Here is a 23,316-nt window from a genome sequence, read left to right as displayed (position 1 = left end):
AGACTTTAACATACAAGGCTTGTGGCACAGAGGCCATCGTCACCCCATCCCCATCTCTCCCCTCCCCATGTAGTTTGTTTCCAGTAGGTGGGATGGGGAAGACTATAAAAGTACAGACCTGAGCTCCATCTTCCTGCATCAGAGATCTCCTCTGAAAAGTACCCAACCAAGTGCTCCAGGCATTTAATTAGAGGGGTGGAGTCACTGCCTTAAAACACACGACATCTTTTTGCAGTAGTTAAGACACTGAAGTTCAAAAGGGTTTGGGAGGGGTGGGTTGGCTTTTTAAAGCAGAATATACATATTTCAGCTCACTTTCACATTTTGGAGCCTGTCACTGTTAGCTTCTCAGCCATGTGCATGGTCCACCAGGAAGAGACTGCGGAAGTAATGCCCAAGTTTTGGGTATGCATGGCAATTTCAGTGTCAAGCCTCTCCGTATACCCACCATACATCTACAAAACCCTGAAGTGCGGAGCAGCCCCCCTTCCTCAGTTCCTTTAGGCCTCAAAGACTGATCCTTCTGGAGAGGAAGGGCTCCTTCACTTCCTCCACCAGTGATGCACCAGGGGAGCTGAGCTGTGAAAATCTTCACCTGGAGTGGTGGGTGAAGCCTCCACCACCACCACCATGACCACCACCACCCTACAGAAGAGGACTTGTTTTTTGCACCATGTAGCCGCCTGATTGATGAGATGGCCATGCAAGACATTTGACAGCCTGGACTTGGTTGTGCATGGTTTTGTTTTTGAATAGATAATGGTTGCTCCCAACTCAGCTGTTGTCCCTGCAGCTGGAGCCTTGGCTATGCCGGATGGAGTGCCAGCAGGTCTGCAGGAGCTTCAGCAGCAAAGCAGGAGCAAATTTAAATCCTAAAGACAATGTGTTGGGGGAGGGGGCGACATTTACATTTATTACCAGGGCTGCTTTTGGGGGAGAGGAAAATGCTATCTGCCTTTCCAAAATGGCAAAAAAACAGCAACAGAAGTCACCCTGCAGCTCCCAGGCACAACCCTCTTTCTTTCCTGTGGCATTTGCGGGCAGACCTGACTTCAGCCGACCCTGCCACGACAAACATCTGCTCGCTCTCCCCAGCGTTAGCAGATTATTCGCTCTTGGGGGTCTGTGTCAGTCCATACAGATCCCTGATTCATCCTAAACCGCTTTGCTGGCATGTACTGGATTAAACACCCTGCACTCCCATGACCTTAGCAGAGACAAGGCTACCCCTGTGCACAAAGACAGGCTTTGCCTAAAAAACAGACAACTCTGGTGAAAGACATCCCTCTCTAAAGGTCCCATCCCACATGGCCAGCAGCAAGAAGCAGCTTGCAAATGATGCAGGGGTCGTATCCTCTTCCTAAGACTGATACTTCTGGCTGAAATCCACTTATTTCAGGGCTATGATAAATAAATTATCCCACTATTGGAGCACATGCAGCACAGCCTCTTTTTTCTCTGCAAAACTCTGCTGCCTTAACTGTGTAGATTCTTACATGGCACCAACCATTTCCTAACCTTCCCAAGCAGAGGCAGGCTGGGATTTAAACATGGGTTTAAAACAGCAGTGAAGAGGACACAGACCACCTGAGCCTCCCTGTGCTGAATCCTGAATTACACAATTTAGCACTTCTTGGCAGGTTTGTGTACCTGAACTCTGCAGAGCAGTGTGGTCCTTGCATGGAGTCCTTTATTTTTGTACCCTTTTGGCTGTGGAAGTACAGCCAGGACAAGGCACCACTGCATCAGCCTAACCCCATCCATGCGAGGAATTGTGCTGGTGTCACTTTTTGTTGATGTTGCTACTGAAATTAAACCAGATTGCTAAGAAGTGCATCTAGAACAGAGATGGAGACAGATCTGATGCAGTGATGAGCACAAGGAACCCCAGGGCATCACTTCAAATTGAGATAATCCTATTTGTTGCTCATCCTGAAAGAAGGTTATGCCAGGAATGATTTTAGGCATAGCTGGGCCATCCTGAGCTAAGGACTGTAAAAAGCCCTCCTCTTTAGGGTTTTTTCCAGCCTTTTTTCCTATAATCTGTGACAGCCACAACAGCCAGACTGCAACCAGCAGCACACAGGGTTGCAAACTGGCAGCAGGTGGGGGAACAGAGAGCAAAACCTGCTGCTCTCTGTGGATGGCTCATGGCAGGGGTCTGAAAAAGCTGCTTTCTTGCCCACTGACAAGTGGTTGCTTTGGGGCCAGTGCCCTGGATGGGTACACAACCTCCCTCCTCCTGCTGACGTTTCACAACCCAGAAGCTGGGACAACAACCTACGCCCCAATCAGGTACTAAGATGCTGCAAAACACAACAGCCTGCTTGATAAGCCAAGAGTCCCTCTTCAAGCACTTGATGTGGTCAGCCGTCTGCCAGCTCCGTCACATGAACTGGGATTCATAAGGTTGGCCCTGAAGTCCAGAAAGTCCCAGCCTGGAAAATAAGACAGGTTTCTACATCACTCCAGCAGCGCCAAAGTCAGGGCAGCTTCCCTGTGAAACTGCCTGGGGTTCCTGCAACAAGATCCTTTTTCCCTCTTATGAAGTGCAGTCTATCAAAATGAACATCAAAGGGAAGGCTTCTGTCTTCAGCATGAGGTTTTTTTCAAAGCTTACATCCTAGTCTTTATTAAAATAACACAGAGCTGCTGTCTTGTGACACTCAGGCTTCCATCACATCAGCGAAGTGGCGAAAACAAACCTGAAGGAAACGTGCAATGCAGATGTGACAGCCCGAGTGCTCAGAGAGGGAACAAAACCAACCCACTCTGCTTTAGAAAGATCAGATCAAGGGCTTGTCACATTTACTTTAGCTAGAAAAAAACCCCATAGCCACCTGAACAGCATGACTGTGACCCAGCAAAAGGCCCCTGAAATGCTATGTCTGAGCTGCACCGACCTGTGGCAGCAGGAATCTCCGAGCAGCTTCCATGCTCCTGACACAAGAGCATGGGGGTGCACATCCAGGTGAAGGATACAACCTAATTTTATTATTTTTTTTAAAGCACTTTTTTTGTGCCTGTCAGGATCTTTGCACTTAACGCTGCATGGCTTCTCTGATGCACGGACCTTCCTGCCTGCACTTGCACTGGCACAAGGCAGCAGGGTGTTAGGCTGGACGGGACTGAAACCAAAGCTCCTTTCTGCTGCCCGGGGTCACCAGACTCCTCCTTCCCTGCCTGGGGCCAAGCATTGCTTCTCCATTTGCTGGGAGGGGGGGGGTGGCCATTTTCAGTCCCCCAGCACGGGGACAATGCCACGTCTGTGCCCAAGAGTCATCAACCATTTACGGGCTGTTATAAATAACATCATTTATTCCATTACAAGAGCTCTGTGATTTTCTGACCCAAAGACCCTCAAAACCCGCTTGCCAGTCTAGCCCCTTGCCATCTAGCAGACCTGAGCGACATCAGCTGCAGCATGCTTAACACACCCGCTAATTATCGGGGTAAATCCAAAAGACAGATGGGGATCACTACCACTCCACACATCCCTCACCCCAGATCCTGTCTGTCACCACTGGCTGACCCAGGGAAGCCAAGGCATACTAAAAACACTCATCATTACCCATCCCAAACAGCCCCCAGGACCTGAAGGGATTCCCTGCACTCTGCTGGAATTTGGTGTTTTACCCACAAGGCCACTAACCAATTAGTGCTAACTTCTAATTGGAAAAACCAAAGCCATGGGAGAGCATCCGTTTTTGCCCACGGAGCAGCACTGATAAACAAAATAATTAGAACCACCCTGAAGTGAACAGAACAATTATAAAACCCCAAGTCCATCTCCATCCCATCCCTGCTGTAACGAAGGTAAGATTTTGCTGGGTTTTTTTAAAAAAGGATGAGACTACAACTAGTCTTTGGCTGGGTGAACCTGACATCACTCTGGATGGCTGGGCGAGGGAGATGCTCTGCTTGATGCCCACCCTGCAGCTATGCCGATATCCTCCGCACAACCTTTCAACCGAGCTCAAGTTTCTCCCAAGGATTCTCAGAAGGAGCTAGAAGCAATACAGCCAAACACCCTGCTCCTCCAGCCAAACAAGGAGGCTGCAGAGGCTGTGGCAACGAGGTGACACTGGGCTTCAGCCCTCTCCTGTGCAGAGTGCTGTAAGCAGAGCAGCTCAGGCGTAATACTCCTCTCCTTACCCAGCAAGGGTCCTGTCATTAGGTTCAAGGGTTTTTCGTTTCAAGAGGTTTGTAACAGGAACATATTACAAATATTATTTATTAAAACCAACTCAATTTTGCAGTGGCATTTGGTGCAGAGCTTATTTTGAACACCAAAGCCAACACACAAGGCTATTGTCTCCATCCTTGATTTCCACAGATGGGTGCGCACAATCTAACACCTTGGGGGCTTCTCAGAGGCACAGCTAGGACCAAAACACAAAATCTAGGTGGTGTCCTAGACAAATAGTTCTCCCTCCACGGAAAATTATGAGGAACATCAGCTGGACCATTATCAGTCACATCTCCCACGCCATTCCCAGGTGGTGGAGACATAGAAGCGACCTGCAGCATGCAATGCCCCCTGCTCTCAGGGCAGGGACCCAGCTGGGCACATGAACATCTCTGCTGTGTTCCTGCTTGCACAGGGAAGCAGAAGTGCAAACACGCCAGCAGCATTTAGGAAACAATTTTTAAAATTATGCTAGTCAGAACAGGATTTTTCCCTTGACTGGTAACCCAGCAACTTCAAGGAAAGATTTAAAGTATTAAAGACTAACAGGTAGAATTAGGCAGTATTTTCCAGTGATCTCTGGTTTCTCTATGAACTTTTCAAAAGCCTGACACATTAGAAGGATGCACCATTCCCATCCCTCCAGACACGTGCTCTTTCATTTCCTCCTTACCTTGTCACTGTTTCTGTATTTGCCCCATTTCTTCAGCATCTTTAGCCACTTGTCCACACGTTCGATTTCCTGCTGTTTTTGCTGGTGCAAGGGGGAAGAAGACAAGACAAATTTAAGAAAAAAGCCCCATGAGATACATTCTGAAGACACAGAACTTCATCCTCTTTAGGTTTAAACTTCTACGCAAAGACCTTGCATTGCGGGTGGGAATAATCCACAGGTGCTTGCAAGAACTGGTGATTTCAACTCGTGGTAATTAAAGCAGCATTGGTAAAAATGAAGACACACAGCCTTAACATAGAGAAAGCATTTCCAAGATGAGTATTCCTTGACAACAAAAATCTTTGCAGGTTCAGCTAGCCTCAAATCGCATCATCGTATCAGATTGGCAGAAACGAGATGCTATTTAGTCCCAGTTAGCAGGATCCTAACAGAGGACATGCTCCCAGCTCAGGGGAGATGATGGTTACCTGCAACCTCTACCACATTCCGCCACACAAGCAAACCCATTTTCAAGCCACAGCTGCTGAACACTGTGCCAAAGCAGAGAGGAAAAAGCCCAGAATTGCTTTAAAAGGTGCGATTTCAGTGCAGCGTGGAGGATGGGAGATGCCTGACCCAGCAAAATAAAGGCTCCAACAGCTGAGCATCGTGCAGCACTCCCACCTCTGTGTGAACAGCAGTGACCAGTGCACCCTGGTTGCCTGCTTCGCTCTCGCTTGCACATCCGTTTCCTCAAAAACCATACCCTCCCAGCCAGTGCGATAAGGATCCGATACCCACAATGACAGAGCCGGCAGCTCTCACCTTCTCCTCCAAGGCGGTGCGGGTCGGCAGCTCCTGCTCACTGGAAAAGCAAGGGGGTCACCGGTTACTCTATGGGCAAGAAAGGGTGTGGAGGAGTGTGGCCCGCTGCAGCTCAGCGACTGCCTCAGGCACCTGAGGAGATATGGCCTGGGGGCTTCGTGACTTTCCTACAGCTGTCCCTGAGGAGGAAGAGGCACAAGAAGCACCAGCCAAAACCCCACCACCCTATGGGAGCTGCTGGGGGATAATCAAGCACTGGACATCGCTGGAAATCCTGGTCATAAAGCTCCCCTTCAATAAGCACATGATCAGCAATTAAAAGGGTGGGGGTGGGTGGGATGGATTTCTGGACAGCCATTGCTTCAACCCCCCCCCCGCACACAAAAGACCTACTACTATAACTTTTTGTTCGGCATCTCACTTAGGATGGGGATTTCCTAAAGGAACAGAGAACTCGGGTATCTTGTCTCACCTCTTCCTACACCTCCCTGAACCATCAGGGGCAACCACAAGAGCTTCTCCCTCTGCGACACACCGCAGGCCTCCACGGAGGCAGGGGAGCACCAGCCTGCACCTTCAGACGCCAAGCTTGTGACGGGAAACCATTCCTAAGCCTTGCCTTGCAGCAGATTCAAAGCATCAGTGTTTGAATACGTGTGGTTGAGGGAGGAGGCACATCTAGTCTTTCCTCCTGCATTTGGGATTGATCAAGCCAAGGCATGGAGCGGCTTATAGGGAAGATGCTGGGTCTGCCACGCTTGGTGCAGATGGATGGTCTGCACAGACGTGCGGGTCAGAGAGGACAGGAGAGGGCAGGAGGACTTACTGCAGGAATCCAAACCGGTCTGTAACCTTATACAGCGTGAAATCGGCATCTTCCCACGGGTCAATCTGAGCTCCTTCCTGCCTGCCCTGAAAGCAGAAAGGACACCCGTGAGCAGGCCCCAGCATTGGGAATGCCCAAGTGCCCGCATCCCTCCCTCCCCACATGCTAGAAGGCCAAAACCTGCTCTAAAGAGACAAATACAATGCAGGCAAGAGAAAAATGCACAAGTTCAGCCTATCCAGTATCCCCGGTGTGCCTCTGCTACAGGCTGGGAACGGCTGTCCATCAGAGAAACCAGTGCTGTCAGGCATAAGCCACTGTGGTGTTAAGGGAGCACTGAAGCACTAGAAGCCCAGGACTTTTTGGTATCTGTGCTTAGCGTACATGGGATCTGCGAGAAACTCTGGGGACGTGATGAGAGGGGATGTGCAGGCAGAAGCAGGCAGGGAGAGCTGGCATGAAGCCTGATGGCATGAGGGTTCCTGGGGTGATGCCTGCAGGGAGGCAAAAGTCCTTAGTTGAAGCATTCCTGGTCGATTGAATAGCTTCAGCCCCAGCCAGCATGTCGGGCAAAAACATCAAGGTTGGTACCTTCTCATACTTGGCAACGATCTCTGCTTTTTCCTGGGCTATTAAAGACTCTATATCTTTCTTCATGTCAGAAGCTGTAAAGCAAGAAAAAAAAAAAAGAAAGGGGGAGGGAAGGGGGGAGGAGATAAGTAAATGTGTACACAGTATGGGAAATACTTTAGGAAAGTGCTAATAGAAAAAACCTTTGCTGACAACTTTAGCTTCCAGCCATATCCCATAGCTAAAATCAGGCTGAGGTTGAAAAGCCCCTGCACAAAGCGTGCATGGAGCTTGCCTGCATGCAGCAGGACTACCAGTTCCCCTGTCCCCTGCATAGGGACACAAAGGAATTTGAGCAAGGGGGAGTCTCGTCTGCTGGAAGACAAGATGCCGTGCCTTTGTTCTTAGGCACAGACATGCCTGTATGAAAGACACTGTGCTTTTAAATCAAGACACACAAACCAGCCACAGAGCTCCTGCACTGCACAGGTCACGTGCCAGCTGGGCGATGCACAGCATAGCATGTGTGGATGACAGCAAACCACCACGCTCTTGCCCTCAGCTATGGATGTGAAGCCATGAGATGCTCTGAAGGGGCATCCAAAGGCAGATTTAACATCAAAGGAGAAACTAAAAGGAGAAGTTTTTGTCTGCTGAAGTGTGCAGGCAACAGGTAAATTTGCCTCTAGATGATTACCTTCTATACACAGCCCCAGAAGAAAAACAACACAGCAGCAAGATGACCGCAGAGTTCCCATCTACTCTGAGATGGATCAGTCTTGGTCTAAACAAGACCTGGTCTAGCTCCCTGAGGTCTGTGCCTACTGCTCTGCTTTGTCATATACACATACGTATGAGCAAGATAATTTCCCACGTCAAACGCAACTTGAGTGTTGTCTTGTACCAGCCCAAAGGAGCATCCTCCCTGTCAAGCCATAACTAGTTCCTGGTATCTTCCCCTTGCTCCCCTTCCCCAGTGCTTAGGTGCCTTTTATTTTTTTTTTTTTTAAAGCTTTTAAAAATAGTTTTAAGTTTTTCCCACACTTCTGCTATGAATTATAAACCCTACTCAGTGCAGACAGGATAAGCACTGGGAAGTCATGCTGTGTTTATCACCTACATGGCTCCATCCTTCAGAGTCCTGCTGACTTGCCCCAGGTCCCAGACAGATACTATGCATTTCAAGAACAGCAAGGTAAAATAATTTTAGTCCACAGTTGCAAGTGGCTTAGTGTTTGGAAAAGTTTTTGAACACTTAAGAGTATAAAGCCTCTTAGAATAGCTTGTTATAGGGGCAGACTGCATTTTGCCTGCTCTAAGGAGATTTTGCCTATTTTATCTGCTGTAAAAAGATTCAGCAGGGTTGGGAAAAAACTGCTAAGAGCCACCACAGCCTTAAAACATTTTCTCCACTGTCACATTACGAATGATCCAGTGATTTACCCAGAACATCTGAAAGCTAAACAACTTCAATAATACAGTCCAGAGGTTTCTTGTAGGGCTTGAAAGGAGCTCCCTGGACCATCTGGGATCCCCCTAGCAGAACAGACTTGAAAGCCTCCCACAAGAAATTACAAAATTTTGAAAAGACTTTTGAAAATAAAAAAGAGCAGGTTGACCGCTGCTCAGGATGACATGTCGCGTCTAAAGCTGGAAAGCAAATCCTGCATTGCTGTGCTCTAGTCCTTTCCCAAAGTGCTGGTGACCACCTCCTTGCAGAGAAGAGGAGCATTGCTACCCACTGATAAAACACTGTGCAACAGCTGCTCAAGAACAAGTTTACTCCAAGCTGCCGTTGCAGTCTATAATGGACACCAGGGGCCATCCTGACCTCCCTTCAGGAGGAACCTGAAGGGTTCTTGTTGGACATGCTACCCCAGCTTCTGGCTGAAGCTGCATCTCGGCAGCAGTGCTTGGCACTGGATGAGCCTGAGCAGCCAACGGCGTTGCACTTGGAATGATCTGAAGAATGTGATTTTTCCTTGAGGGATAAAAATATGAGCAATAAAAAAAAACAACTGGGGGAGATATGATGAGCAAAAGCAGCAGTGCTCTCCAAGGCTCAGCTCACTTCTCTGCACCTTCGGACATCCGTAAGCAATTATTTGTCTCATCTTACCAACTCCTTAATGCAACCTGCTCGCTGCCACTGTGTCTTTCAGGCACAGATGGAGACAGCTGGGAGATCCATCTTTCCCTAACTGTTCATTTTGAAAGCAGCCATTGCTCCCAGTTGCCAGCAGTGTGATAGAAATATTAAACCACACGCAATAATCAGGGCTACCAGGGCAGCTCTTTCACGAGATGTTATCAGCCCACAGCACAGGCATTTCACTGCTTTACACTCACCTATGCAGACACCTGAAAAAAAGGAAACTCTTCAAATTCATGGCAGGAACGGGTGTACCTTTCCCTGTTATTGACTCCACAATCAAAACACAAGGATAGAAATATGAAAGTTTATTTTGTTCTCTTATTTTTCCAAGCTGCAGCTCTTACTTCAAATGTTCCCATGAATTTTGCTCAATACATGTTAGTCACAGCTTCGTTTTTCAAAGTAGCAAGGTCTGAGTAACTGTCTTACGGTGTCATCTAATATATCTGCATCTTCTTCTTCTCACATCTTTCTTCCATGAAGTTTAACTCAGGGAAATTCACTCCCCCACTTCTGACATTGTTTTTTGGTTGTTATGGGGCCAAAGAATTCAAATGAGGTCCTTAATGTGCTGCTAAAAATACAAATATTCTGCAGGCTGGAGGGAAAAAATAAACTTTATGTCAAAATAAATGGGCAATTTTTCAAGCCATTTACAAAGTGGAAGTTATTCTGAACGTCTCTGACCACACTCTGTAATAAAATAACCAAAGGAAGAGCGGCTCGGTAACATGGGAGGGTTTACACAGCAGAAAACAGCAGCAAGACCACATGTATTTTGGCATCTGCCTCTGTAAAAGCCTCTCTGCAGCCAGAAAGGCCAGACTGGTGCAAAGGAGCCAGTTTTGCATCTCATGCCTGGAATGTGCACATTTGTTTTCTCTTTCTACTAGAACAGCGCAAAAGTCCAAATTTAGGAAAAAACTTGAAAGCAGAGAAAATGGTTGATGGCAGTGGGAGGGAGGGAGGGAGAAGGCAAGTGGCTGCACTGGCCTCGGCGTCTGACCACAATACTGCAGCTTTTTGGCGTACAAAGGCGATGCTGTGCTTGACTAGGTGATTTTCAAAGTACTCTGGAGAGGGAACAGAATACAGCTTAGCTCTCTAGCAGCCTATGTCAAATATAGATATTGAAGCTGGATATATTTATTATTTAATTCTGCACATACTTGGATTCCAGAGTAGTTTGACACCATGAAGTCATAGCATTTGCTTGAGGGAAATAACACCTCGTGTATAAGAAAACTACTGAGACAATTTATTTTCTGCAGAGTTTGAGGAAACACATCATTCTGCCCTGATATAAATAGGCTACCTATAAATAGGCACAGACTGTACCTGCCACACTTCTCCATATACCTATATAAGACTGATAACTTTCTTTTTTTTTAAATACACCACTCAAATGACTTTCCCAAGCCTGCCACCCAATTTTCTCCTGTGAGTACTCTATTTTCCCAGCAAACAGAGGTTTTTTTCCCCATGAAAAATACACAAGGTGAAGCAGCTATGAACACAAATGGTAAGAAACCGTGAACAATGCAAGAATGATATTAGATAAATTTACTAGGATATCAGCAACAGAAAGCCCCAAGCCATGCACACTTAAATTCAGCTGGGAAACAAAGTTACCAACTAGTTCCTTTTAAAAAGAATGAGTTGAAAAACCCCATCATCTGTCATCTTACACTAAAACTTGCAGCTTCCAGTTTACAATTTAAGGAAGTAAAAATGAATCCCAGCAACAGTAAGCCTAAAGATGCTTAATGAAAATGCATGTTACTGCCTACCCACTTTGAACACTATCTAGCCAACAGCAAACCTGAAATAAAATATCCAAATTTTGGATGAGAAGAACTTTACTGAAATTAATTTGCCAGCTGAGATCTCAAGTATTGGCAACGGAAAGAAGGTGTCTGCCTCAAAAATCCAAAGACTCAGTGTAAAAACTGTTATCCATAAATCAGATTTACGGTTGCAACCCTCCCCCCAGGCCCCCGTATTTTCCCAGTAAGATCTGCCGAGCTCCCACTGCCCCGCACGAGGTGGTACCCACCGGGACCAGTCTGGCCGGGAGTGTGGAGAACCTCTGGCCAGCAGTCACCCCACCCGCATGTTGCAACCCTGCTCGCTGCTCCAAAGAGGAACCCAGCATCACCCATGGCCCAGGGGCAGGATGCACACGCATCCTCTGTCACCCCCATCCACGACAATGTCTCCCGCCTATAAACCCATCGGCCATCACCCTGCCTGGTTCATTCCCCCTGTGCCGGTACCTGCAGAAGACACAGATGCCACCACCTCTTTCCACTGAGGTTGTTTGCCAAGGCCACATCTGCAGCCACCAGGTCCTTGTCTCCCTTCCCACTGCTCCATTTATATGAAACAAGGACAAACTTCCATTAAACTCCACCAGGACGCGAGACCTGTATGCAGAATTTAATCCATCAAAAATGCAAATGGATGTGGTCTAAGGACTGGAGCTGAGACATCGAAGGCTCAGCCGATGGTCACTGCGGGTGGTTGCACATCAGCACACCTTGAGATGCCCTCTTGGAAATTCACTGCAAATGTGATTCCAGATCCAACTGCTCCGAGCCCACCTTGCAAAGCGGTTTTGCTGTTGGGACCTTGGCCAGAAAGCAGTTTCCCAGCCTTTGAATGGAATAGCTGTGGTGATGCTACCAAGCAACCCACCTGAGCCAAAGCTCCTGAATTTTCAGTCTCTTCAAGCCCTTTCTGCCTCCTTACAAGGAAAGTACAGAAGTTTTACATGCTTTTATACTGGTTTTACACAGGTTTTATACTGTCAGTCTGCACTACCACCAGACTGTATTGCTTGACTTCACCATTTTGCTGCAAGGTGAGCTGTAGATCCAGTGTCACCGGGCAGAAGGGCTTTTGAAAATGAAAATATCAGTAAAATCTCCTCCTTTTAGGAGTACAGCATAGCACCTTGTTCTCAGCCTTGGGCTGGATTTGGGGATATTCTGGAACCCAATTTTTAAATATTTTATACTGTAGAAAAGTACCTACTCAAGACACTTGAGATGACAGACCACGTTTTGGTTATTTCTCCGTTCCCGCTGCATCCACCAGTTAGAGCACATTAAAGGCAAGCACGATGCAGGCATACAGCCAATTGAGTTACAAAATCTTAAGTTACCTACCCCAAGCAGAGTCATCGCAACCACGTGCACCCCTGCTCAGCATGCTCCATCTTCAGGGCAAAACTTCTAAAATTTGCATTTTTGCTTCAGTAACCTTTCACAGCACCGTACGTTTCTCCTGTCCAGCTGCACCCCAGCCCACAGAAACATGTATAATTTCTTTTCTGCATGCTATTGCAAGCAGAAGGTCATTGAAAAAGGAGAAATGAGTTTAGGTGAAGATGTGTTGGAGTCCTGAGTGTGCCCAGTTAACGACTAATAGAGACTGCTGTTAGGAGAAGGAAAAAAAAAAAAAAAAAGAAAAAAAAAGGTTTTGACTGACACACTGTACTTAAACACCACGCTGGCCTGTATCAGACTGAAACTACCGCTGTGGAATAAAGTAAAAAAGGTACACACTTACTACAACCACATCCACCACTGCTGAAACTCAACAAGTTGCCGTTCCTGTTTCACGTTCTATTTTAAAAGCACATTTTAACACAACATTTTATGTCTTTAGCTGTCTATGGCATAAGCCTGCAATTTTTCCTTTGGGGAACAGGCTTAAAGGAAATGCTTATTCATCCATGCAAGTGGCAACGCTTATACAACATGTGCTAAGAGGTGAGACCCTCACACAAGGCACGTGTGGAGTCTGTATCACTTCCCAGCAAAGCACTGCTCTCACTTGTAAAGCTGCTAGTAGTTGTAACAGTGGCTCACACGCTTGCACGCTCTGGAATAAACCCGGCCACGCGAAGCGGTGCAACAGTCTGCTTGCAAAGCGGCTGAAGCAAGCTGCGAAAAGCCGAATAAACCCTATCAGGGTTTTATTAAGTGCACGGAACAGGCGCCTCGAGATGCTTCAAACCGTGCAGGCTATCGGCTCGCAGCAAAGGCCCCGTCGTGGTTGCCTGGTATAATTCGGGGGGCACAGTCGGCTGCAGCGAGCTGAGGGGAGCTGTCATCAGAAGCTCTTCTCCCACGCGCTTAAAGCCTTTCAAAAGCAAAGCCGCGGGGTTACACCACTGTAAGGACCTACCAAGCACAGCCAAAACGAGCACGGCTTTGGGTCTGCTTCGATCACTGCCACAGCCCCAGGAAAGCTCAAAGCCTCCTAAGGCGTCCGTCAGGAGCTGCGGGCTGCTGCGGGCCGTCGACGAGCCGCAGCAGGAAGGGAAGTGAGGGCCACGCGCCGCCAGCCACGGGCAGAGCTTCTGCTTCAGGAGAGCCGGCTCCCCACACAGAAGTCGAGCTGCTCCCGAGGTCTCGGTGCAAGGCCGGCCAGCGTCCCCACCTCCGGCATCGCAGCTGACGCAGTATTTTTGACCAGAAACCCAAATTTCAATCCCCAAATGGGCAACACGCTCAAGGCGCTTGCATCGAGGACTTCTGCTGATCCCCATCCGCAGCTCTTCCCTTGTTAGCCAACCCAGACTCAAACGCCCTGGCCAGGCACCAGCTTCAAAAAAACACGTCGCCAGGCTGCACATCACCGATCTTAGCCCAAATCCGGCACTCGCTTACAACCCTGCTACCGAAAAGGAAATCAAACTTGCACTCGCAAAGTGAATTATGACTTCAGGAATGAAATTACTATCAAGCAGGATGAACCAAGATACAGGAGATCCTGTTTGCATGTTTATTTCCTTGACTACAACAAAAACTCAAGAGCACACAAGCAAGCTTTTTTTTTTTTTTAAGGAGCATGAGGACCCATAAGCCAGCTGAATTGCAAGGAGGTTTGTGTTTTAAGTGTCTTATCTTTGAAAATGACTGCCCATAGATCACTTTATATGAGCCACAGATGTGTTACGAAAATTCAAACGCGCTCCTGTCCCACTAAACTTGCATCGTATCTGAAACTGCGCTGGATAAAAACACACTCACCTCCCTTAGTAGAGGCACTGGGAACACTCAAGTGAGAACCTCCACTACAACTCACTTTGATACCACCAGCAACAACCCAACAAGCCAGAGCATCCAGCATCATCGCACGCGAGATCCTGCTGATTTATTAGCACGTATACCCACAGCACATGATGGTTCTTGGGGCGATTCCCACCTGCTCCGGAGGTGGTCTGTGAGGTCAGAGAAGGGAGCGTGGAAATTCAACCTGGCTCCAAGCAACATGTCCTTACCTGAGCCTGGTATCAGGTGCCGAGATGCATCAGTTCAGCTGGAGTTGTCCTCTCCCCTGCGGGCATCTACCTGGCAGGAGTTGGTTGTCTCCGCCGTGGGGTGGCAAGGACCCCCAGCTGCTGCAGCCCACCAGTCAAATACCCTTTCGCTTCACCCGCGCTGCCCCAGCTCAGTGTGGCAGCTCTCCCCTCCGCTCCTCCAGCACCTGAGAGCTCACTGCGAGGGGCTGGGAGAAAAGGCAAGGCGGGAGGTAATCTCCACGCGGGCTCTCTCTTCCCCTGGGCTCACTGTGAAGGAAATAAGAAGTTGGTAAGTTTTGCAGTTCCGGCATGGTGGTGGCACCATCCTTTACCAGCGCAGGGGGTCTTTGCATGCAGAGGCAAGGCAGGTCCCATTGGAGCGGGCAGCAAGCCCTCAGCCTGGTGGGGAAGGAACAGGCTGTAACGGGAGGGCACCCAACAGCAGAAAGTAAACTACGCTTGTCTGTGCTGCAAGAAAACCCTCAGGGTGGGTTGTGCTCTGATTTTGTTGATTCGGTGGGTTTTTCAGGATGAGTTTCCTCCCCACCCAGCTCACAGCATAAGCCCAGCCCAGCACGGACTTGCGCTAATACAGAGGACTTGTTATAGGGATTTTGTTTGGGACTGGGCAGGAATTTTACAACTATCTGACCATACGTGCCAGCCTGCATGCCTTCAGCTGCACAACATCATCTTGTCGCGGGGGTTTCTCCAGGGGTGCTCAGTTCAGACATAACCCAGCACCTGGTTTGCGGCAGGGGCTGTGTTTTAGCCCATTTTCTGGCCTGGTTGAGTGCCAGGGGATGGAGGGGCTTCCCATGTAGATCTCAGAGTCCATCACACCTTTGTACCAGCAGACACACATGCTACCGGCAACTTAGCAGGCAGAACATGCCCCCTGCCCAAGCCAAAGGCACAGTGTGACACCCAACTTCAGCGGATCTAAGATCATGTTGCCACCAAGAAGGGATGCAATGGGGGATCCAGGCCACTCCTCCAGGAACAAGCTGAGGGGAAAGGGAGATGCAGCATATAGGACTTCGGTCAGGTCAAGACCAGTAGCACAGCATCACCAGCTCGCACAGCCGAAGAGCTGGCATTAGTGGCACCGCCTAAGTCACCTCCTGGCACCCGCAGTTCTGACCCAATACATCCAAACAGCTAATGCCGTTCGAAGGACACCAGAGCTCAACATACAGCTATCATTTTTTTAAAACAAGTTTTTCATTCTCACCTTAAGCAACCCAGAGAAGCAACGGCGCTGGTTTCACAAGTGTGAAATCAAGACATCACCCCAAAGCACAACGCTTCTGTTGGCAACCAGCAAGCACCGGGAGGGGGAAGTGTGCACCAATGCCCGGGAGAGGAAGCACAGCTTGCTTTCATCATGAACAGCCACTTTAATAACACCACCTCTCCTCCAATCCCCCTCAGAAGCACCTGTGAATGGACTTTTCCCCATGTTCCTGGGCTGTCCTGTGCCAAATTTCCCTGCTGTCACCCCCCCACCCCCCAGCACCCAGACACAATGACTCAGAGACCCCAAAGTGCAGAAGACTTCACACCCTTTCAGAGGTGGCCACCTCTATCATCAAGCAACCTGTAACACAGATTACATTATATATACGTTATCACTGAGTAGATTATAATGTGGTTTACATGTATTATAATGCAGATTACACACATTTCCCTCTGTTTTCCCAATTTGCCCCAAGCTTTTAAAGTACAATGGCAAGCTGTGGTCACAACGATGATAATACTTTGCCACTAGACTATGGCAACACCATGAAACCTAAATACATTGGCCAAGTCTTTTAGTTATAGAAATAACTAAAAAAACCATGTAATGCTGCATTTACATGCTATCCACCCCCCTCAATACTACCAGCATGCACACCAGCGCTGCCAGTAAATAAAACCTCAACCCTCTCGCCACCATACTTCCTGTGCTCCCAGCACTTACCTCTCACTCTCATTTTCACACACATTTTTTTGCACTGTGCCTTGGGCTCTTCTGCCCAAGGATGGAGACAGGAGGAGAGAAGCAAGAGGGCTGATAAAGACATTTGCTCTCCTCCCTGCTTACGCTCAGTAAGCTCAGCCTTGGTGCTTCTGCAAAGCTCAGCTGTTGCAATGTCAGAAGATGCAGCTTTAGACATAAGCTAAACCCTCTGAGAAGAACAGTGAGTCTACCAGCAATTCTTCATCAGCTTCTATTTTTAGATCTCATGGGAAATAAAAGAGCATCCAAACATTTTTTTTTAAACTTTTTTTGACAGAAACTCATCTTCTCCAGACAACAATAGCAAAAAAAAAAAAACCCAAACAAACAAAAACTGGCACAAAAAACCCCGAGGTGCACAAATTGTTTTGGTTTTTTTTTAAAGCACCATTATTTAAATGATTTCTCATTTAAAAAAGAGAAGAAGTAAACTGAAGAATGCAAAAGTGCATGTGCTGCTTTGGGAATTCAAGACTAATTTTCTCTCTGCATTCCCTCCTTCCTCCATTCCAGTGTCTATAAAAAGGCCAGAAAAGCGGGGCGGGGGGGGCGGCGAAGGGGGGCAAATCCCCTTTTTTCAGGTGATGCACTGACCTGGAAAGGAACTATATAAACATGGAGCTTAGGAACCAGCTTCTTCTGTTTGCTTAAGACTGGAAGAGCAGTTTACATTTCCTTAACCATAAACTAAAGGAAGCTACAACGATGGTCATTATCCACTTGGACATGCATTCCTCTCAAAATATTGTTATTTTATTCTTTTCAGTCCATGTAGCAACACCACAGGACATGCTACTCCTCCTTTTTACCATCCCCATGGTCATTCTTGTCTCCAGCTATACATGGCTATTTTAGGCAAACTAAAAGCTCTTATTGCATCTCCTTTTGCTGTTTAAAACTTTTCCTGCTTTTCGGCTCAGCGGCCACAGCCAGCTAGAGGCCACCCACACCTAACGTGTGCCCGAAGCAGCGGGGTGAAGACACGCATCCTGGCTGATACCTAAGATGTCACCCTGGGCACTGCAGAGCTAGCAATGGTCACTAGCCAAAACCAAAGGAACAAGGATGCAAAAAGAAGCTATCGTGCTGCCAGCAGTCCTTGCTCTCCTTGGCACAGAGGGGCGGCATCTTTTTAGAAACACAAATAAGGAAATAACAAACGTACTATCACATAAAGTCACTGGGACAGCCGATGAAATAAATGGGTAGGAAGTTAAAAATCCACTAACAAGATGCAGCTTGTCCGTGTAAAACTCACCCAAAATAATCATCAAGGCGAATGATTTATAAGTTACAGACATATAAGTTCAGTTAAAGTGAGACCTATGCTGACCATGTGGAGTCTTGCACCACTTGCCAGAGCTGCTGGCTGCACCCCATTTTTAGGAGGGGAGGCAGCTTGAGCCATTAGCCTGACCCTGACCCAGACTAATGGCCATCCCCTAGGAAAATATGTATTTTAAATGAGGTTCTCCAAGTACCATCCTCATTCCTTCAACTGCTGTAATAAGTTTAATCAGCTCAAACCGCCTCCAAACACAGAACACCATGCAGTAAATTATTTGTATTTGGCAGCCTCTGCAGAGGACACTCCCTGACCGCTTTGCTGGCAGTACCTTGGACTTGCATTACCTTCAAACAGCATCTGTGGACTCTAATGGGCGAGCTGTTGTTAACTTCTTTTCTTCTACCAAAGCCCCACACAGGCATATTTGGTAACGGAAAACTTCAGGGGAACAAGAAGTATTTGATCCGACACTGGGAAGTACTGAGAAAATGTCTCCCAAAGCTCTATTACAGCCCTGAACCATATGCAGGACAGCGTTAGGATACACAAAATTTTTAAGGAGTATGAAAGCAATCTTTTTTTAATTACAACATAACCTTTCCCTTCCTTTTTGCTTGTTGATAACTCCTAAAATTACCCCAACTGAACAGTCGCGGGAATTTTTGCTATTTTTTTTGTGCAAAAGCAGCTTTTTATATAAACAAGAAAATTTAATGGTTGTGTTCCCTTTGAGGAAATTGTTCACACAAGAAGTCCCCCCCCTCTTCCCTTCATGGAAAATATGTTTATAAAATCCAACTGGAGGTGAAGACTTAAGGCAGATGTAATATTTCAGCTTACGAAACAACAATGGTCATGTAGGACATGGCTCGCCCGGCAGCCCCCTCCCTGGAAGTGTTCAAGGTGTCGTGGTTTAACCCCAGCCAGCAACTAAGCACCACGCAGCCGCTCACTCACTCCCCCCCCATCCAGTGGGATGGGGGAGAAAATCAGGAAAAGAAGTAAAACTCCTGGGTTGAGATAAGAACGATTTAATAGAACAGAAAAGAAGAGACTAATAATGATAATGATAACACTAATAAAATGACAACAGTAGTAATAAAAGGATTGAAATGTACAAATGATGCGCAGGGCAATTGCTCACCACCCGCCAACCAACACCCAGCCAGTTCCCGAGTGGCGATTCCCCGCCCCCCCCCCCCCTTCCCAGTTCCTAAACTAGATGGGACGTCACATGGTATGGAATACACTGTTGGCCAGTTTGGGTCAGGTGCCCTGGCTGGGCATGAGAAGCTGAAAAATCCTTGACTGTAGTCTAAACACTACTGAGCAACAACTGAAAACATCAGTGTTATCAACATTCTTCACATACTGAACTCAAAACATAGCACTGTACCAGCTACTAGGAAGACAGCTAACTACATCCCAGCTGAAACCAGGACACAAGGCCAGGTTGGATGGGGCTTCGAGCAGCCTGGTCTAGTGGAAGGTGTCCCTGCCGATGGCAGGGGGGTTGGAACTAGATGATCTTTAAGGTCCCTTCCAACCCAAACCATTCTATGATTCTATGACACCCTGTTAAAAGCAGCTCGCCACCTTATGAGTCAATGTAAAAATAACTCAAGGGTTCTTGTTTTTGTTTTTTTTTAATAGTTGAAATCAACATCTGTGTCATTTGGTCAGGGCTCCAAAATACATCTTACAATTCACAATGTATTTGGCTGTTACCACTTTACCATGGTCAACGTAAAACTAAACCTGACACTAAAAATGGATCCATTGAGACATGCAACTTACCAAGCAGGGAAAATGAAATGGCACTGATATTTTGGAGTAAGCTGTATTACTGCAATAACAGTTTCCGTACTTTAGATATAAGTGCAATGAAAAGATGCTCAGGGAGCAGTGGAAACGCAGCCGGGCGGGCTGGTGCTGGATGCTGGTAAGAGCTAAGTGTGGGAGAGGATGCGACTCTCCCGGCCACTGGCAAAGCCCTAGTGCTGGTAGCGGGCAGCTGGTGAGGTGCCATGCTGGGCAGTGACCAATGGCAATCAGCATCAGCTCTGGGCCATCAACAGCAGCCAAACCAGTGGTCCCAAAACTGCGGTCCGAGCCCACACCGCCAACCACAACCCTGTGCAAGTGCAGAGCCCATCTCCCCGTCACTGCAGCGCGAGTCCCCAGTCCCGGAGCAAAGCCATGCTGGTCCCCAGTGCAGTGGGTGTGAACAGCTGGCACAGCTGCATGTCTGCTTGGAGGATAAAATGAGTCTTCCCACTTCCTTCACCAGCCCTACGTTCACCCAAAGCTCCCAACAACACTTTTTTCCTTGCAAGCGCACCCTCAGCTCTTGGGGTATTCCCTAATTAGCTAAACGCCAGCCTCCAAAGAGCTCGGCAAGGACTGCTCATGTCACCACGCTGCCGTCTCACGGGCTTTATCAAAATGGCAGCATTTTCCCCTGACCCACAGCAGTGAGGGTGAGCCCCCAGCACGCACCCCTCCATCTGGGAGATGGCAGAGTACTGCCACACTTCGTGGCACGTACCACCACGTAATGTCATATGCCCCCAGCATCCCTAGGCCACCTCAAACGTCAGTCAACCAGAAATTCAGGTTTGCTGACTCAGCATCTCCCACCTCTGGTTTGGAAATCTCCTGTGATGATCACAGCATCAGGAAGAGGCACGGATTCAGCATGGTTTCTGGGGGGAGAACGCTACGCTCAAGTGCATCATCTGGGTCATCCCTCGTTTTACCCCACGAGGGACTCAGAGGTGGAGGCGTGGCACAATGAACCCCATGTGTGGAGTCCAGCTCCACGTGGTACATGGAGAGCCCCGAGCAGGTCTGCTGTTGACCTGCACCCACAGGTGCCACCATGGAGCCCAGTGCCCTTGGGGATGTAAAACCGAGTCAGCCAGGCGACACAGGCAGACATCAAACAGGATGTCATCTTTCCATTTCTAGTTTTTCGGAGGCATTCAGGCAGCACTTTCAATCAAATATGCTTGAGAAAGCAACACAAGGCACTTCAGAAAAACCGATGCTCAAAACTGCAGTACATCTATTACCTACAATTACTGTTTACCATGTCCTCAGCATTTCTGATGTGAATAATGGACAGCAACGAAAGTGGGATAAAAGCAAGTCAAAGGGGACCACAGCAGGCTCAAGTCCACTAATGAAAATGTTTGAGAAGGGTTCTTCCAGTGAAGGCTGGAGTTTGCATGGGGAAAGTGACAGTATGCATGGAAGAACTAAAAAAATTACAAAACCCCATCTCAGATGAGATAAAAAGCAGAGGGAGAAGTTTAAGTAGATTACATCACTGCCACAGGCTCTCAAGACAAGCATTTGATACGACAGAGACCCATGCAAGGCTGCCCATAAAAGCAGCAGCAGCAGGTGCTGTTCTCCCCAGGAAACAAACACAACTCAAGTATCACCTGTGTTTCAAGATGCAGTCTTACTTAGCTGAAGACACGCTCAGCTAAAGAAAAAAAAAAAAAAAGATAATTTCAACTTGAAAGATGCATTTGTCTTAAAAATGCTTTAACATTCACCCAACAAAACAACAACTAGACAGTTCACTTAAAACACCTTCACTTAAAACAGTTCATTTATAAACACAAAATTTCAGTTAACTGCTACAGAAGACATTTGCAAGCAGGGTGATTATTTCCTCCGCAGCCTGGGAAGTGGGAATCTTCCTGTTCCAAGATCAAAACCTGGGAGGGCTGAATGCATCCTACCAAAGTGCAACTGGGCTCAGCCCTGTGCAAGAAGGCTTGGAAAAGGGAAGTTGTCAATAAATAAGCATCTGAGGGCAGTGGAGGGTGTTTTGATATGAAAGGCACGAAGAAATCCCTTTTTTTTTTCCCTAAAGTAAAGAGTGGGGCCAACATAAAGAATAAGATGCATGCTGAAGTTAGAACATGCCTGCAGGCCTTTGGATAAGACTTCAAAATAGAATAGCAATTGCACAGGAGTTTTCTGCATTCTGTTTTTTACAAAATGTCAAGTCCTTCAGCAGGAAGGATCCTTTCCAGAGAGCAGAGATGAGAGCTGGTTCACTCTTTATCATCATCTTTATAATAGAGAGGAGCCTTTAATTTAAAGCACAGTTGCTTCAGTCTTGTCCTGGCCGAGTACAAACCAAGGAGTTCGTCTTCCCGGTTCCCATTTCCCCTGTAAGCCTGGACCTGGATTCCTGTCTCAGCTCACTGGTCCACTGGTCGCAGACCCTCCTTTAGCACCTGCTTCAGACAGATGCACAGCTGCAGCAAAACAAAAGCAGTGCCTTTCCCACCTGCTCTGAGCAGCCTATCCTCTCCTTATGGATATCTCCCCACCGGACCTTCTCCTAGGACCCACTACAGGAGCGCGAGCACTAAATCTCTTTTGCAGCAGTAATTCCTGCACTGCGCTAAACCTATTGCATGTTTCTCCCACTTCCTTCCATTGACAGAAAACAAAAGCTTGTACTGTTGCTCACCGTTATCAGAAAATATTTGCTTTCCCAGATTGTTTCTCCCCTCCTCATTTCGGAAGAGTTTTCAGTAGAATAACAGGCTTGCTCCCAACAAAAAGCAGCAAGGGGTGATTTGGGACAGAGACCCTTCTGAGCCCCCCTGGCAAATCCAGCCCAGACACAGGCACAGCCCGGTCCTGCCCTCCCCATCCCTGCTGGGGACCGCACGCTCCAGCACCTCCTCCGTCAGGAGACGATGCTCCAGCTGCCTGGCCTGCAGAGATGGGACCAACTCTGCAGCGCTGACCTGGCTTCAAGTAGCTGTCCCTGTTTTCTAGCTGCAGATCATCTCCAGAAGATACTCTGCCCACTCTGAGCATCTGCTGTATCATACTCTGAGTATCTGCTGTTTCTCTCTTCTCACTATGCACTGCACTTCCTTCCTGCCAGATCCCTTATCACCACGTTTCACCCCAAAACCACCCAGATGAAACTTCCACTCTTGCTGCTGCTGCTCTTTTACTCAGCAACCAAAAGAATCACTCTTGCGCCAGGCACTAAGCCCATGGTGGTCCTGCCAATGAGCGACACAGAGTTAAACACAGGTGTCACGTGGAAATGCGGTGCTAAGCTTACAGGTCCCAAAAAAGCACTGAATGCATGCACATGCTTGGTCACTTTTTATTTTTATTTTATTTTTTTTTAAGCAACCAGAGTATCAAGTGTCAGGTCCTAAAACTAAGAAGGGCAACAAAGGTCCAAGTATTATTCAGGATATTAAACACTCAACTACTGCAACCCAAGCTGACACTTTGCAAACTCCTAATTAAAATCTGCCCATGATGGCTGTTGTCAAGCCCAAACACCTTTTAGACCCACGTGGTGGTTCCCTGCAACGAAAGCATTACCCAGACAGCTACTCCATACCCCGAAACCAATGCAAGGGAAAATGTGGAGTCGCAGACAACACGCTCTTGCAGGAGCTCAGCACTAGCCCTGCATTATCTACTGGTGAAAG

At 47.7% G+C, this 23,316-nt stretch overlaps 1 protein-coding gene across 4 annotated transcripts in view; it reads right to left on the bottom strand.

The window, feature by feature from the left end:
• Positions 1–23,316, bottom strand: part of LOC104313402 (USP6 N-terminal-like protein) — an 88,180-nt gene that overhangs the window by 24,585 nt on the left and 40,279 nt on the right. For 2 of the 4 annotated variants that reach the window (XM_069803507.1, XM_069803508.1), the window contains 4 exons: positions 7,087–7,160; positions 6,496–6,581; positions 5,670–5,709; positions 4,863–4,943 (listed from right to left, as the gene is read on the bottom strand). In XM_069803507.1, coding sequence (XP_069659608.1) covers positions 4,863–4,943; positions 5,670–5,709; positions 6,496–6,581; positions 7,087–7,152 — 273 coding nt within the window. In that variant the 5' untranslated portion in view covers positions 7,153–7,160. Of the gene's footprint in view, positions 1–4,862; positions 4,944–5,669; positions 5,710–6,495; positions 6,582–7,086; positions 7,161–11,496; positions 11,647–14,513; positions 14,802–23,316 lie in introns of all 4 variants that reach the window. The other 2 variants (XM_069803505.1, XM_069803506.1) reach the window with 2 other exon arrangements.

Source organism: Haliaeetus albicilla, chromosome 16 (assembly GCF_947461875.1).
Source record: "Haliaeetus albicilla chromosome 16, bHalAlb1.1, whole genome shotgun sequence".
NCBI lineage: Eukaryota > Metazoa > Chordata > Aves > Accipitriformes > Accipitridae > Haliaeetus > Haliaeetus albicilla.
This window is presented reverse-complemented; position numbering and strand designations above follow the sequence as displayed.